Source organism: Mirounga leonina, unplaced genomic scaffold, assembly GCF_011800145.1.
Source record: "Mirounga leonina isolate KUSES-001 unplaced genomic scaffold, KU_Mleo_1.0 Mir_151, whole genome shotgun sequence".
Taxonomy (NCBI): Eukaryota; Metazoa; Chordata; class Mammalia; order Carnivora; family Phocidae; genus Mirounga; species Mirounga leonina.
The window spans coordinates 76,880,739-76,895,479 of NW_023270377.1; the positions used below are offsets into that span (position 1 = coordinate 76,880,739).

At 34.9% G+C, this 14,741-nt stretch overlaps 1 protein-coding gene across 1 annotated transcript in view; it reads left to right on the forward strand.

The window, feature by feature from the left end:
• Positions 1 to 13,630, forward strand: part of ARL5A (ADP ribosylation factor like GTPase 5A) — a 28,687-nt gene extending 15,057 nt beyond the window's left edge. The window contains exons 5-6 of the mRNA XM_035008032.1: positions 5,987 to 6,138; positions 9,031 to 13,630. Of these exons, the coding sequence (XP_034863923.1) occupies positions 5,987 to 6,138; positions 9,031 to 9,079 (201 nt within the window). The 3' untranslated portion in view covers positions 9,080 to 13,630. The remainder of the gene's footprint in view (positions 1 to 5,986; positions 6,139 to 9,030) is intronic.
• Positions 13,631 to 14,741: the final 1,111 nt, after the last annotated feature.

Genomic DNA, 14,741 nt, shown 5'->3' on the forward strand with positions numbered 1-14,741 from the left:
TTTCTTTCTTTCTTTCTTTCTTTCTTTCTTTCTTTCTTTCTTTCTTTCTTTTCTTTCTTTTCTTTCTTTTCTTTCTTTTCTTTCTTTCTTTCTCTCTTCCTCTCTTCCTCTCTTTCTCCCTTTCTCTCTTTCATACCTCTACACCCAGTGTGGAGCTTGAACTCACAACTCCAAGATCAAAAGTTGCATGCTCTTCTGACTGAGCCAGCCAGGTGCCCCTGTGTGTGGTATTTCTGTCACATTTGTTCTTCCTACTTTCACATGACAATACTAGCCCAGTTTTTATTTATTTATTAAATAAACTTAATTTTGAAACAATTTTTTTTTTAAGTAAGCTCTACACGCAACATGGGGCTTAAATTTATGACCCCAAGATTAACAGTCACATGTTGTACCAACTGAGCGAGCCAGGCGCCTCTACTTCAAATTTTTTAAAAGGTTATTTTATCTGCTGGCCATTCCTGCTTTATAATTTTGACACTTGCCAAATTGGAAGTGTATCTGGAAGTAGCAGAAAGATTGTAGAATCAGTTTGTAGAATTTTATTTTTTTATCCTAGATTAATTTGGTCTAGAAGTTTTCCTGGGTGAAAAGACCTAAATTAGATTACATTTTGCATTTTGTATAGATTAATTATACAGAAGGTTATCATTGGAAATGAACTTTTTTGTAAAGATTTTATCTATTTGTCGGAGAGAGCGCGAGAGAGCGGCCAAAAGCAGGGGGAGCAGTGGGCAGATGCACGGAGATGCGCGGGAAGATGCTCCTCCCAGTGCTGTCTGCTGTAGAGAAACGCTGGGGTAACTGAACTCAGCAGAGGGAGAGGGAGACTTCCTCTGGAGCCAGGGGAGCAGGAGAGAGAGAAGCAGGCTTTCTGCGGAGCAGGGAGCCCGACGCGGGACTAGGTCCCAGGACCCTGGGATCATGACCTGAGCCGAAGGCAGATGTTTAAGTGACTGAGCCACCCAGGCATCCAAGGAATCTATATAGATATCTATATCTATATCTGTATCTATATATATATATTTTAAGATTTTTTTATTTGAGAGAGAGAGAGCATGCGTGCACACATGATAGGAGGAGGGGCAAAGGGTGGGGAAGAGGGAGAAGCAGACTCCCTGATGAGCAGGGAGCCAACATGGGGATTGATCCCAGGATCCTGAGATCATGACCTGAGCAGAAGGCAGACACCTAACCAACTGAGCCACCCAGGCACCCTGGAAACGAGACTTTAAAGTCTCATGGGCACTTAGCAAGTCTTGATTGTATAACTTAGTTATCAGACTAATATTTAAATGTTGTTGCTCTTAGGGGTTTCTCTGATACTGTCCCTTTGACTAAACAAAACTATACAACTAGCCACATTTTCTTAGTCTTTGAGAAGTATTACTGGTAGCATAATTTAAAAATTAAATAAACTAAATAATATAGTCAGTACTGATAATAGTAACTATAAAATCATATAATACTGTAGTAGCAATTGATTTTTTTTGTATGCCTTTCATTGTAGATGCTACTTTCTCAACTCATTTATAGGTGGAAATAGAAAAATTAATATTTAGATATATATTTAATTTTTAATTTTAATGGAATTTTAACAAAGCTTAAGAAAATTGGGATTTCTTTTTGGGATGCCTGGGTGGCACATTTGGTTAAGCATCTGACTCAGTTTCTGCTCAGGCTATGATCTCTGGGTTGTGAGATCGAGCCCCGCGTTGGGCTCTGCGCTTGGTGTGGAGTCTGCTTGGGATTCTCTATCCCACTGCCCCTCCCCCCTCAAATAAATAAATAAATCTAAAAAGAAAACTGGATGTCTTTGTAATGACGTTTCATATTAATTTTTTTTAATGGAGAGAGAGTGTGTGCAAGTAGGGAGGAGGGGCAGAGGGAGAGGGAGAAAGAGAATCCCAAGCAGGCTCCAACTGTCAGCATGGAGCCTGATGCGGAGCTTGATCTCATGACTCTGAGATCATGACCTAAGCCAAAATCAAGAGTAGATCGCTTAACCAACTGAGCCACCCAGGCGCCCCAGAAGTCCTTGTTTTCTGTGTGGTGATCATGCCCACCATGATGCAGTGTCCCATTTTGGATTGATTCTGGCAGCTGTATTAAACCCCTTGGATTTTTTTTTTTTTAAATACATGTTGCTAATCATGCATTTAAAAGATTCAATTCTAGTTTGGGAAATAAATAATAAGCTATAAAATAGGTAGAAAGCTAAGGATTTTCTTTTCTTTTTTATTTTCCCTTTGATTTTTACATCAAGGGGTTATTGTTGTTTTATGAAGACTTAGGAAAAAGAAAAATAAGACACATATGTATTTGTCTTTTGGCTGTTTTTCACTATCTTAACAGGTAGCCTCCTCCTTTGATTCTTATTCTAATTTGCCAGTATGTAGCAGGATCAAAGAGCCCAGTAGTAAGACTCAAACAAAGTCATTGAATTTTGCTAGCTGGGGGTATTAACTTGAGCTGGTCACTTAACTTCATCTGTTAATGGATGTTACCAATCTTTTATGGATGAGTACACTGAGGCCCAGAAAATTAGTGACTTGACCATATTTTTAAGAGCCAGGATTTGAATTTAGGCATTCTCATCATTCAGGCCCTTTGTTAAGAAATAAGGCCTCGCGGGCGCCTGGGTGGCTCAGTTGGTTGAGCGACTGCCTTCGGCTCGGGTCAGGATCCCGGAGTCCCAGGATCGAGTCCCACATCAGGCTCCCTGCTCAGCGGGGAGTCTGCTTCTCCCTCTAACCCTACCCCCTCTTGCGCTCTCTTTCTCACTCTCTCTCTCTCATAAAAAAAAAAGAAATAAGGCCTCGTTGGAAAGTAAGAGACTGAATGGGGAGATTGCCAGAAAAGAAAGGAATTATGGATGAAGTTGGGAGCTAGATTAAGCCATTCAGTAGGGTCAGGAAGAGCCAAATAGGTAGTTTTGGAAGGGGCAAATGGATCAAAGAATGAGAATATGAGTGAAAAACAAATTTTGACATGGGTTTAGTCAGGTGTTTCATATGTACCATAGTAACCAACAAAATCTTATTATCACTAATAATGATGCTTTACATGTATTACTAGATACAAAACTATAAAACGATTTTAAATATTTCTGAAAGCTTCATCTTTTTTTTTTTTTAAGATTTTATTTATTTATTTGAGAGAGAGAGCACGCGAGCACAAGTGTGGCATGAGGAGGGGCAGAGGGAGAAGCAGACCCCGCACTGAACAGGGAGCCCATGTAGGACTCCATCCCAGGACTCTGAGATCATGACCTGAGCTGAATGCAGACACTTAACCCACCGAACCACCCAGGCGCCCCCTGAAAACCTCATCTTAAATGAAGTACAAAACTTTGAAGCTCATGAATTTTAAAATAGTTCCAAACACAAAAGGATAGATGAAAGTTTATTCAGAGTGACTCACCTTCTAGGAATTACCTTCACAAATGAAGCTTTGAGAAACAAATTGACAACTGCATATGGCATATGGAAGATGCTAATAAGTAAATATGTCTTGCATGTGCTGCTGTTCATCTTGACTAAATGAAAAAATATTTTTAGACTCTTAACAACAATCTGTAATAGGTAGCAGAAAGTTTTTTCAAAGTTTAAAATGGCTGATGTATAAAAATCACCACTATTCACCTTGTACTTTGACCTCTTATTAAGTCAAGTTGATGAGCAGCCTTAATCCAATATATCTCTTTTCTGTTGTTAACATAATGCATAATTGGTCCTGAGGTTATTTAATAAAAAGTAAAAGAAGATTTTCTTCTCTTCCTAAATACTCAAAAATAGGGAAAATAGTTATTATTTGTTTTTTTAAAACAAGAAGCCCAAATTTAAAAATTTGAGCCAGTGAAATCTAGAAAAATTAGATTCAGTATGGGTTTTATTTTGAGACCTACAATAAATAGCTTTATTTTTTATGTTTTCCAATTTTCAGCCTAGGGGCTTCTCCAGATTTCATCACCAGGAGTGATGAGTATAGATTACATGCAAATAAAATAGCATAAATGATGTTTTTTAACTTGTACCAGGTATTTCTAATGTCAGAAATGTGCTCTTTGAACATGCCAGCATTAGCAGTCCTGACCTATATAAGATTTCAGCATACTCTAGCAAGAGATACTGAAACCTGGAAGATAGGAATTCCATTCCATGGAAAATCCACCTACTCAGGGATTCAGCAACATATCAACTATTGATACGTGTTCTGTTTTCCATTTAGGGTAGGAGAAAAAGTATTTGATCCTTGATAATGAATATAGTTAGATGTACTGGTTATAGTCCATCTCTTCAACTTTTTGCCTTTTATATAGACAGGTAAACTGAACATAGGTAAAATAAATTGTGAAATCTTAAAACTTAACATTCTAGAGTATCCCTTTCTGACCATGCTTTTCAGGTAACTCTGTCATTAACTGTGGTAGCATAGCTGCCATCCTGCAGAGGGCGCTGTAACTAAAAGTCTATCTTGACTGTTACATAAAACATTTTGCATAACTCCTTTTAACCAAATAAGAAATTTATTACTTATATTTTTTATTGACACCAGAAAAAAAATCAAAGAGATTATTGAAACTGTGTTCTCACAGAGTAAAATAATGTGGAGCAATGTCAGTTTGTATATACTAAAGACTTTCTTGTTTCAAACACATACACATGATTGAAATCAAAATATCCTATAAAAATACCTAAGAAGAATGATATCATTCAAGACAGTTGAGAAAATTTGCAAGCACAGCACTAAAACCTTAGTTTTCTCAGTATCTCTTTATATGTGTGTATATATATATACATATGCAGAATTTTAATCTACCAGTTGAGTGCATCCATCATGGGTTCTTAATTCAGGATCCATGAATGGACTTCAGGGTATCTTTTAACACCCTAACATCATATGTAAATCTTTTTTTGCATATATACATATGTACATTTTTATGAGGAAAAGGTCCATAACTTTCAATAGATTATCAAGGAAGTATCTGGCTTTAAAAATGGGAAAAGGAAGGGTAGGATAGAGCAAAAGGAGATGAATAACCATTTGCCTGCTTTGTGAGTAAAACATTAAACCAGTCACTTTGGGGTATGCAGAAAGGTAAAGATGACCCTCATTTTCAGGGCAATAAGTGAACTAATATTTACTGGACTGTTACCCAAAGCCAGGTACTGAACTGGGGTGTTTTTCATGTAGTAGTTCATTCATTCAAACCACATCCCCAGGAGGTAGGTGGTAGTCTCAGGATTTTATAAATGAGGGGCAGCAGCTATAGCAGGAAGATCTCAGTTCAAACCTGGTTTGGAACAAATTCAGAAAAATTAAAGAATTTGCCTCAGAGGCAAAGCCTAGAAGTGGTAGAACTTACTGTCTAATTGGGAAATACGATAAACTTAATGCTAACGAAAATGGCCCTATTGAATATTCAAATCTAAGAAATCTTCATGAACAAAGATAGAGGACCTAGGTCTCAGAAGAATAGGATTGGTTTAGGATAGCACCTTCCAACTGAGAATTAAACTCTAAGGCCCTAAGGCATACATTGTATATGATGAATTAGTTTGTTTCCTATGCACCTGGAAGATACTAGCTTTAGGTATGGGTCCCTAAAGAATAGACTGGGGTAGAATTTTGAAAATCTCTTGCCATGCTAAAGAGTAGCTCTTAGCCATGGAAACCTAGTTTTGGGTTAGGGGGAGGGGTAAATATGTATTTGAAGATATGACTGTTAACTATAGCACTTAGGATCATAAAAAAATGTTATTTAGGGCTATAAGAAATATGTATATCCATACAAATATAGAAGTGTTTATTTAAAATATGTTTAGTTTTAAGTTTACTGTCCATCAGCATAAGAGCCGTAAGATGCTTTTATGTCAAATGGTTGAGGAATTCTAGGTTAAAAGATCAAAAGTATTCAGTTAATTGAGTTGGAAAATCTCTGAGTAAAATGCACTGGCCTTTACAGTTTTGTTTGCTTCTGTAGGACCTACGGAAAGCTGGATTGCTGATTTTTGCTAATAAACAAGATGTTAAAGAATGCATGACTGTAGCAGAAATCTCCCAGTTTTTGAAACTAACTTCTATTAAAGATCACCAGTGGCATATCCAGGCATGCTGTGCTCTTACTGGCGAGGGGTAAGAGTTCCTTTCGGAAAACACGTCTTTATTTTAGAAACATGTATTCTTAAAATCAATAAATATTTAAGGCTACCATGTATAAAACAATGTAAGCGAGAGACGTGAGACATAGTCCTTATGTGTAATTAGAGAGTTTTTAGCTTGGTTCTGTAAAGAATAAAACATAAAACGTGCATAATACGTGTAAACATACTGAACTAATCCATATGAACAAATAGATTATAGAATTGCTGTAGGAATTCAGAGAAACGGGAGTGTCATGGAGTGCTGGACAAGTCAAGAAACAGTTCTTGCACTGGTGGTGGGTCTTAACACTGTAATGTCCTGTGCCTTGAGTGCTTTCCATACAGTGTATCATTTAGTTGTGATAACAATCCTTTGGACTTTTTGGTTTTAATTTACATTTTATCCATGAAGAAGCTGAACTAGGAAAGGATTCAAGTGTGAGACTAATTTGGGGATACTCATTTTGCCACTAGTGTTGTCAAGAGGGGGTTGTTGCACTTTAAAAAAGGGGTGGGAAATTGGAGAGAGTTTGGCACGAAGGTTCCTGGTTTGGAAAAGAAAGGTAGATAGATGCCTGCAGTAGAATTTTGCCCTGGTCTAATGCCCAGAGATGAAAGAATTTCAAGAAAGAAGTGGTTGTCAGCATTGTCGAATATAAGGTCAAGGATGAGGAAGAAGGAGAGAACGCTATTAGGAGAGATGGAATAAAGGAGGTTAGAAATAGCTTTAAAAGCTGAAAGAGATGAGCAAGTTAAGGTTTTCGTTGTAGTTGTTTTTCCAAAATATGGTGGATCTGTGTATTTAAAAGGATTGAAAAATAATTAAATTGGAGATGAAGATTCTAATTAGAGGTCTTAAATTTGAGGTATAGGATAGGGTAGAAGCTCAGGGCAGAGATAGATAGCTTTAGTAACTCATTGTATTAGTTCACCTTCACCATGGTCTTGAGAATTTCTCCCACTTCAGCTACCTCATCTGTTTCTGCCCCAAGCTTTTGGTCTTGCCTAATATCAGAAGAACCTCAACCCCAAATTTAAGACCTCTATTTAGAATCCCTCATGTATGTATTTAAAAGCAGAGAAAAAAGAAGTAAACTGGAGATGAAGCTGAATATTAGTGAAATAGAAGGCCCTATTACCTGATTACAGACGATTGATAGAACATAATTAGAACCTCAAAAAAGTAAATATGTTTATAGTTAAAAAAAAAAAAGTCACAGATAATACCCATTGTCCACATACTCATTTAGGTAAAAATATCTTATCCATTACATATTTCTTTGTCAAATAGTTGAATACTTGTTGATACAGGTATATCTTTATACATTATATTTGTCTACCAAAGGTCTTTAAGCAAAAGCACTGATTTTAATACTAAATTTGACAACAAAGATCATGGAGGATTGGCAGAAGATTTGACTTAAATACTTGGAGTAATTATGTGGAAATATATCATTAGTTAGGATAGATACGAACCATGGCAGTTTCATTTTTAAAAGAGGAAATCAATGGATGATGTTATATCTTTCTAATTTTTGGTTTATGTGGGCTTCCCTCTGCAGTAGTTATCAAGTGGAAGTGTTTGGTTTTGGAGAAAATGTTTCCCTTCTGCAGTCCGGCCACCTTGATCTAAGCTCTAGGTTTTAGTATTGGTTGGTTGGCATTTTGACTCCCACCTCTGCCATTTGCTAGCGTCTTTTAAGCCTTGGGTTCCCTCTTGTAGTATGGGAAGGGTTCTGGTCCTTTAATCTGTAAAGATTAAGATAATGGGTATTAAGTGCTTAGCACAGTTTCTAGTTTGCAGTTAGGTAACTACTGTTCATTTAACAGTTTGGACTTACTTTATTTGCCTATTATTTTTATTATTTTGCACCATTTCCTATCAGTAGTTTAAAAGTAAGGAATCTACTAACAGTAGGGAAGTATGAGCCAACACCAAGATAACCATTTATTTACCTCATTGTCTTTTCTTCTTTTTCTTCTTCTTTTACATTATTAGGTTCATACTTCCACAAAAATCTGAGTTCTGGTGTTTTTTAATTAAATATAGTAGTATATTTTCTCATATCTATAAAAGCTCCTCATAGATAATGGTTAATATTTTATAACATTCTTTCATTTTGTTATAATATGTACAACCATTTTCCTCTCGCTAAACATTTAGTTTTATTATCATAGTGAACATCTTTTTCTGTGTTTTGTGCTGTTCTCAATTACACATTGTTCACTAGTAACTGGTATTAGTGATTAAGAGATTTTATTCCCTTCAAATTTTTAAAATATATAGATGTAACATACATGTGTATACTTTGTTTTACCATCTCAACTATATATTTAGTTTAATATCCTGCCACTTTTATTTCATTTATATCATGAGCATTTTATCATACTATAAAATTGTCTTTGAAAGGAAGTTTTTACTATTTCATGATACCAGTGTTCTATATTAAATTTTTTCTCTATTTCTAGGTATTTAAATTTTACTTTTACCTATTAAAAATGCTTTGATGAACAGTCTTATATATCAACCTGTCCTTGTCTCTTATTATTTTAGAATACATTTCTAGAAGTAGAAAAAAGGTATTGATATTTTAAATATTTTTGATACATATTGCCAAATTACTTTCCGTGGATATTCATTATAATTATTGAGCTCCTTTTATGTGTCAGGCAGTGGTCTAGGCACTAAAGACATAACAAAACCAGAAAAGCATGGATGTACTACTGTGTATGAGAGTATGGCTTCACCACAATAACACCAGCATTGAATATTACTGACTTTTTAATCTTTGTTGTTTAGGAAAATGAAAAATGATATCTTTCAGTTTGTTGTTCATAGCTTTTTAGTTGAGAATTTAATCAAATGATTTTATATTCTTTATAGATTATGCCAAGGACTTGAATGGATGATGTCACGACTTAAGATTAGATGATCTCTACTGACCTCTTCTCACAGACTTTGTATAAACGAAGTGCTGGACTTTACCTGAAAGCTGCAAAAATTAATGGTTTAGATATATTTATAATAAACTGATTTAAACTTTTTTCTATAAGAAGAAAAATTAAGACCACTTGTTTGAAAACAAACATGAAGTCTCACTTTCCAATCTGCTTTCTCATTAGTTCCTTCCAAAGCAAGGTCTTTAAAGCTGTGATTGCTATTTTTTTCATAATGAATCCTCTCAGGACACTGTATAGCCTGTGGTAAGTACAAAGGGAGAGGAAGACATTTTTCACTTTAAGAGCTTTATTGTCAGTATAACCCTCCCTAGTTGAATGTTATTCTCTTCGTGTTCCATTAAGTCAAAATACAAATCAGCACAGATACTCAGTTTCCAATTAATGTTAATTATGAAAAGTATTTTGCATAAGGTTGTGTATGTATTGTGTATATACCTCAAATTCAAGTTTATGGCTTTGATTATGTTCAAGGAAAAGCAAATAACACAAAAAATAATAATATCTTTTGTTAATAATCATAATGAGATGAGTACTGACTGGCATTGGTGTTAAGTGCCATTTTGTGCTTTGTCCCTTGTTTTCTGTATTGTACTGACCAATCCCCAAAATCATTGAGCTGCTCTTAAAAAAAAAAGAAAGAAAAAAAGAAGAAAGCTCAACAGTGTGGACCTATTTTTTGTTGATCAAATTACATACATGAAAACATGTAATCCAACGGAGTGGAGTCTGCAGATTTTTGGCTTAGTATTATGAATGGACAGAATTTCATGTTGAGCAATTACCAGATTGTTTCCTTTATTGGATCTGTGCCATCTAATTTCTAAATTCTCTAAATGAGAAAATTGTTAATCCATTAATCAATCATTGTGATTAAAATTATCAAGTGATTTTTTTTCCAACATTAATGGGAAGCTGTTGTGTAAAATATGTCTACCCAGAGAAGTATCACCCTATAAATATTAATCAAATAATTTACCTAGAGTCTTCTTAGGTATTGAATTATATGTCAATCATTTAAAGGGAGTTTGAGATGAAAAGCTTATTTTTTAAACAACAAAGGTTATTTCTTAATTTGAAAATTTCTCATTTTAAGAATTGGGATAGTTTGAGATTTTTTGTTTCTATATGTTTTCTTTTATCTTCCTAACACCACATGAATGCATTAACAATTATAAGATACAAACTTTTTTTAATGCTTTTAAGAATTTGATTTAAAAGTTGATCAACATGATATATTATTTTTACAAAGAAGTAACTTGGCCCCAAATATCTTATGTTTGCTTAGGATATTTTTTTCACTGAAAATGGAAAGATATGAAGGTAGAAGGTATTTCTGTTGTAATTGTAAACAAACTTATCCTAAATGTGTTCAAACATATTTTTGGGTACTCTCTTTGTATATGTTTCATGCCCTGAAAATCTGAAGGCTGATCCAAACTGGCATATTTTAGAATATTGAAGAAAAAAAATAACTACTTTTAATACCAGCCTTTTAGATTTCATGCAGATTTTGATGAGGAATAATAGTATATACCGCAAACATTGACAAAACTTTGAAAGTTTCTTTCTGTAAAATATACTCAATATCTAAATCCAAGTCAGGCATGGGAGATCAGTGTTTAACAGTGGATGTTTTGTGTTTTATATTTATATTACAATGTTCATAATGCAAGTATAACATTTTAATATTTGTCAACTTGCTTTTACAAAAGTAAATTCTAAATTACTAAGTTTTATTTGTTCATATGTTCTCATACTTTTTCAAATCACTATTAGGAATTACTTGTTTTATATTAAAAACTCCCTTAAAAACCCAAATCTATTTTGCAGATGTTGCATTTTCATCAGAGATAAATATTCTGTGAAGTAGTCCAGCAAATTCACATCTTTTACCCTTTTTATCTTTTCGTTTGAATAGTCATGGCTTAGTCCTGTGGGTTGCTGCCGCATCAGTTCAGTGCTATACCAGCACCTGCCCTTCTTGTCAGGGTGTTGGCTAAAATTTATCCTTAGCTGGATGTTTAAAGCATGCACTACATTGTTACAGTTGGTTTAGTGTGGTAGGTGACTGACATGGCATCATGAGAATGCATGAAATCTTATACCACATTTACAAAACATGATTTTTTGTTACATTCTACCTTTTAGAAATAAGGTTGTACCTATACGCTTGTACATAAAACCAAAATTACAATGACAAAAAAATTTTAATTCATGTATGAATATACATCAAGATAATTTTAACAGTATTATTTCCAAATATGATGGAGAGTCTCATGAGTAGTCATACTGGCAATTTATATGCAGTTTAAATAGAAGTAAGCAAAGGGCAGTGCTTTTGGTTTTTAATATGCTACTTTTGGGTGTAAACAACCATCTTGTTTAGAGTCATTGTGCTCACCTTTGAAAAGAACAAAGCTTCATACCTCTGTACATGTGGCTGGATTTGAATATCCTTGTTTGATATTAATTTTGAAAGTCATAATTATTCTTGATATCTTGGTAAAAGTAACCATATGCTATAAGCATTTAAATATGTTTAATTTTGTGATAATAGCATTTATAAAGTATATCTTACACATTATATTGAGGAGTCTAGTTAGAAAGTTTTCAGTTCTATCTTCTTTGGCTCTTATAATGAGCAAAGAATACAGTGAAGGCAGGTGGTTTGGGGGGCAGGGGAAAGTGGGTATGGGATATGACATTTTGCCTTAAGAATTAAAAAAAAGTGCTTTAGCACTGCTGGCTGGCACTTTTAATGCAGATAAAGTGATTTTAGAAGTGTGGCGTGAAATAGAAGAGTTTGTTTTCTGGCCTTTAAGAAGTGCCTAGTAGGTAGTTACAGAAAAGTACAGGGAGCTTGAGGAAAGGCAGGAAGTCCCTGAGATATTCTTTTCTTTTTTGTCTCAGTGTATAGAATTAAGATGCCTAGAAATGGGATTCTGTTGTCCTCTCTTGTAGGCACTTTACATTTCTTGCTGTGACCACAGCAACCACATACAGTACAGACAACCTCAAAATCTGTTTATATTAGTGTAAATAGAAAAACTGTAAACAACTAGATTTCTAGTTTTCTCTGCAGGCATTTTTGGGAATGTATCTGTAGTGTGTTCTACTTTGTATCTAGAGGATAACAGCACATCCCAGATTTTTCTGTGGACTTTGGGGTCATCTTCTCTGTTACCCAGTTGTATCCTGTCATCAGTCCCTCTTTCAAAGCTGGGTAGAAACAAGGTTTCTTTGCATGACTTATCTTTGACCCCTCCCAACTGTCCAAATATCTAGAACTTCTTGCTGCAGATCAGCTTTCCCATAGCTCAGCCATCCCTTGCTCCCCTGTATCTTCATTCACCATCAGTGAAGGTATGTTACTCAATCCTGGAGGTATTCTAAACTTTGCCTTAAAGCCATCATTCCCCAAACCACCAGTTTCTAAGTAGGTTCTCTAGTTCTTTGCTATCTCCCCACCACTGGCTTGATTTATCAATTTGTACTTTGCTCATTAGAGAGTATTGTCAGGGTTGTTGAGTACATCAGAAGACTGGCTTGCTGTATATACAGCATATAAATGCCAGTAGTAAAATCCTACTATATTTAACATATTAATGTTTCTTAGTTTTAGCTTCATATGCTGAAAAGTAGATTCAGTAGATTCAGAAAGATAACAGAACTACCTAGACTTTGCCAGCTCCTTAAGCTGCTAGTTAGGCATGGAAGGGATGAAGTTACGTGTATTTTATCTTCCCATTACCAACAATGGATTGCGTTTTGGAGGATACCTTTGCAAACAACTTGAGTTAGAAGAAGATGCCAAACCAAATTTATATGTAGTGTTTACCCCAAAGACATCCTTAAAACCATTGCCCACATTCTATTTTTTTCCTCATAGTTACGTAAAGAACACAAACATTAGATGTCTAAAGGAATTAGTAATGAGAAGCCTGTCTTTGCAAAATAAACCTGTTGAAATAGGCTTTAAAAGACATCAAAGTCAGCCATCATGTGTTGAATCTGTATAGATGTAGATACAATATAGAAAGTACTGATTTAAAGTTCACCCTATACAAAAATAGAACTTCTGTCTCATGCTCCCTCAAAGAATGTGTGATAGTTTCAAGACCATATTGGTGAAATAAAGGAAAAAAAAATTTTAGACTTTGGATGCTAAAAAAAAAATTACTGTTTCTATTAAACCCTAAAGTGGTGCGTGGAATTGTGAAGAAATTGTAACAGGATACAGTTGGGTTAATTATGCAATTTTTTAAATCAATTGTCTAGTTGTTATGTATTGTTCTTAAAACTAAACTCTGTGGTCTTGCCTGCTAGATATGTTGTTCTTTGAAAGAAGATTCCCATAGTCTATACCCAAGAAGTGCCTAAAATTAATTTGTGTGGGATTTTAAGTCCATCTAATAAAGTATATGTGTTTTCTATGGTATTATATGTGCTTGGTGTACTGGTGACAAAGCCCTGAGAATTTCTAAGTCACAGTTTGTGCTTTATTTGAGTAAAAAAAAAAAAAACAACAAAAACAGAAGAAACCTAGATAACAAAGCATAGTTTAGGAAACATGAGCAAAACCATTTTTTCTCTTTTCCTAATAAAAGTATTCTGTTGCCCTTTTGCTAAGGTAGAGGCTAGAAAACTGAACCCTGTTTCTGTTTTTTAAAAAATAGTTTTCACACACAGAAAATTATATTGTGTGTTTTAAAACCTTAGTGAAACTTTATCGCTTATTTAAGAGTAGCCTCTTAACTCTTCTCATACTTAGTGGTTAGTAATTTTGATCATATTGTTTAGATCTTGATCCATTTTGTGTGTGTGCATGCCCAAATCCTTCCTCTTTGTTTAGATTCTACTTACAAACTAAAATATTTGATAGACTCCTATTATGTTTCTCATATTTCCCTTCTTCCCTCCCTCCCTCCCTCCCTTTTTTTCTGACCATAGAGTGTGACTCTAAATTCTGGGGGCAGAGACTTGACTGTATTTTCAGTGATTTACAATTACATTGTGTTTATATTTTAGATCATCTTGCATGCAAAGTGAAATGTGTACATGATTTTAAATAATTGTATACTATTCTCTTCTCCAAAACCTCTTACATTGGTGATCTACAGAATTCCTCTAATGATTTTTGCTTGAACTAGTCATTTAGATTGGATAGCCTTTTCTTAGATTATGTCCCTCTATGGTTTTTTTTGAGAGGAGGTGATACCTGCAGAGCACTTTTAAAAATCTTTTCTGGGTGGGCGCCTGGGTGGCTCAGTTGGTTAAGCGACTGCTTTCGGCTCAGGTCATGATCCTGGAGTCCCTGGATCGAGTCCCGCATCGGGCTCCCTGCTCAGCGGGGAGTCTGCTTCTCCCTCTGACCCTCCCCCCTCTCATGTGCTCTCTCTCTCTCATTCTCTCTGTCTCAAATAAATAAATAAAATCTTAAAAAAAAAAAAATCTTTTCTGGGTTAATTAAGTTCAAGATAACACATTGAGGAGGAAGCTCTAATTGTGTCTAAGCAGGGCTCTTTTGGTTGCTAGAGATGAGAAAAATGTATACTAGTTTTAATTTGTGCTTAAAATGCATCTTACTAACAGTATTGATTTTAAATACAACAAATTCTTGAAGATAGTCTTCCT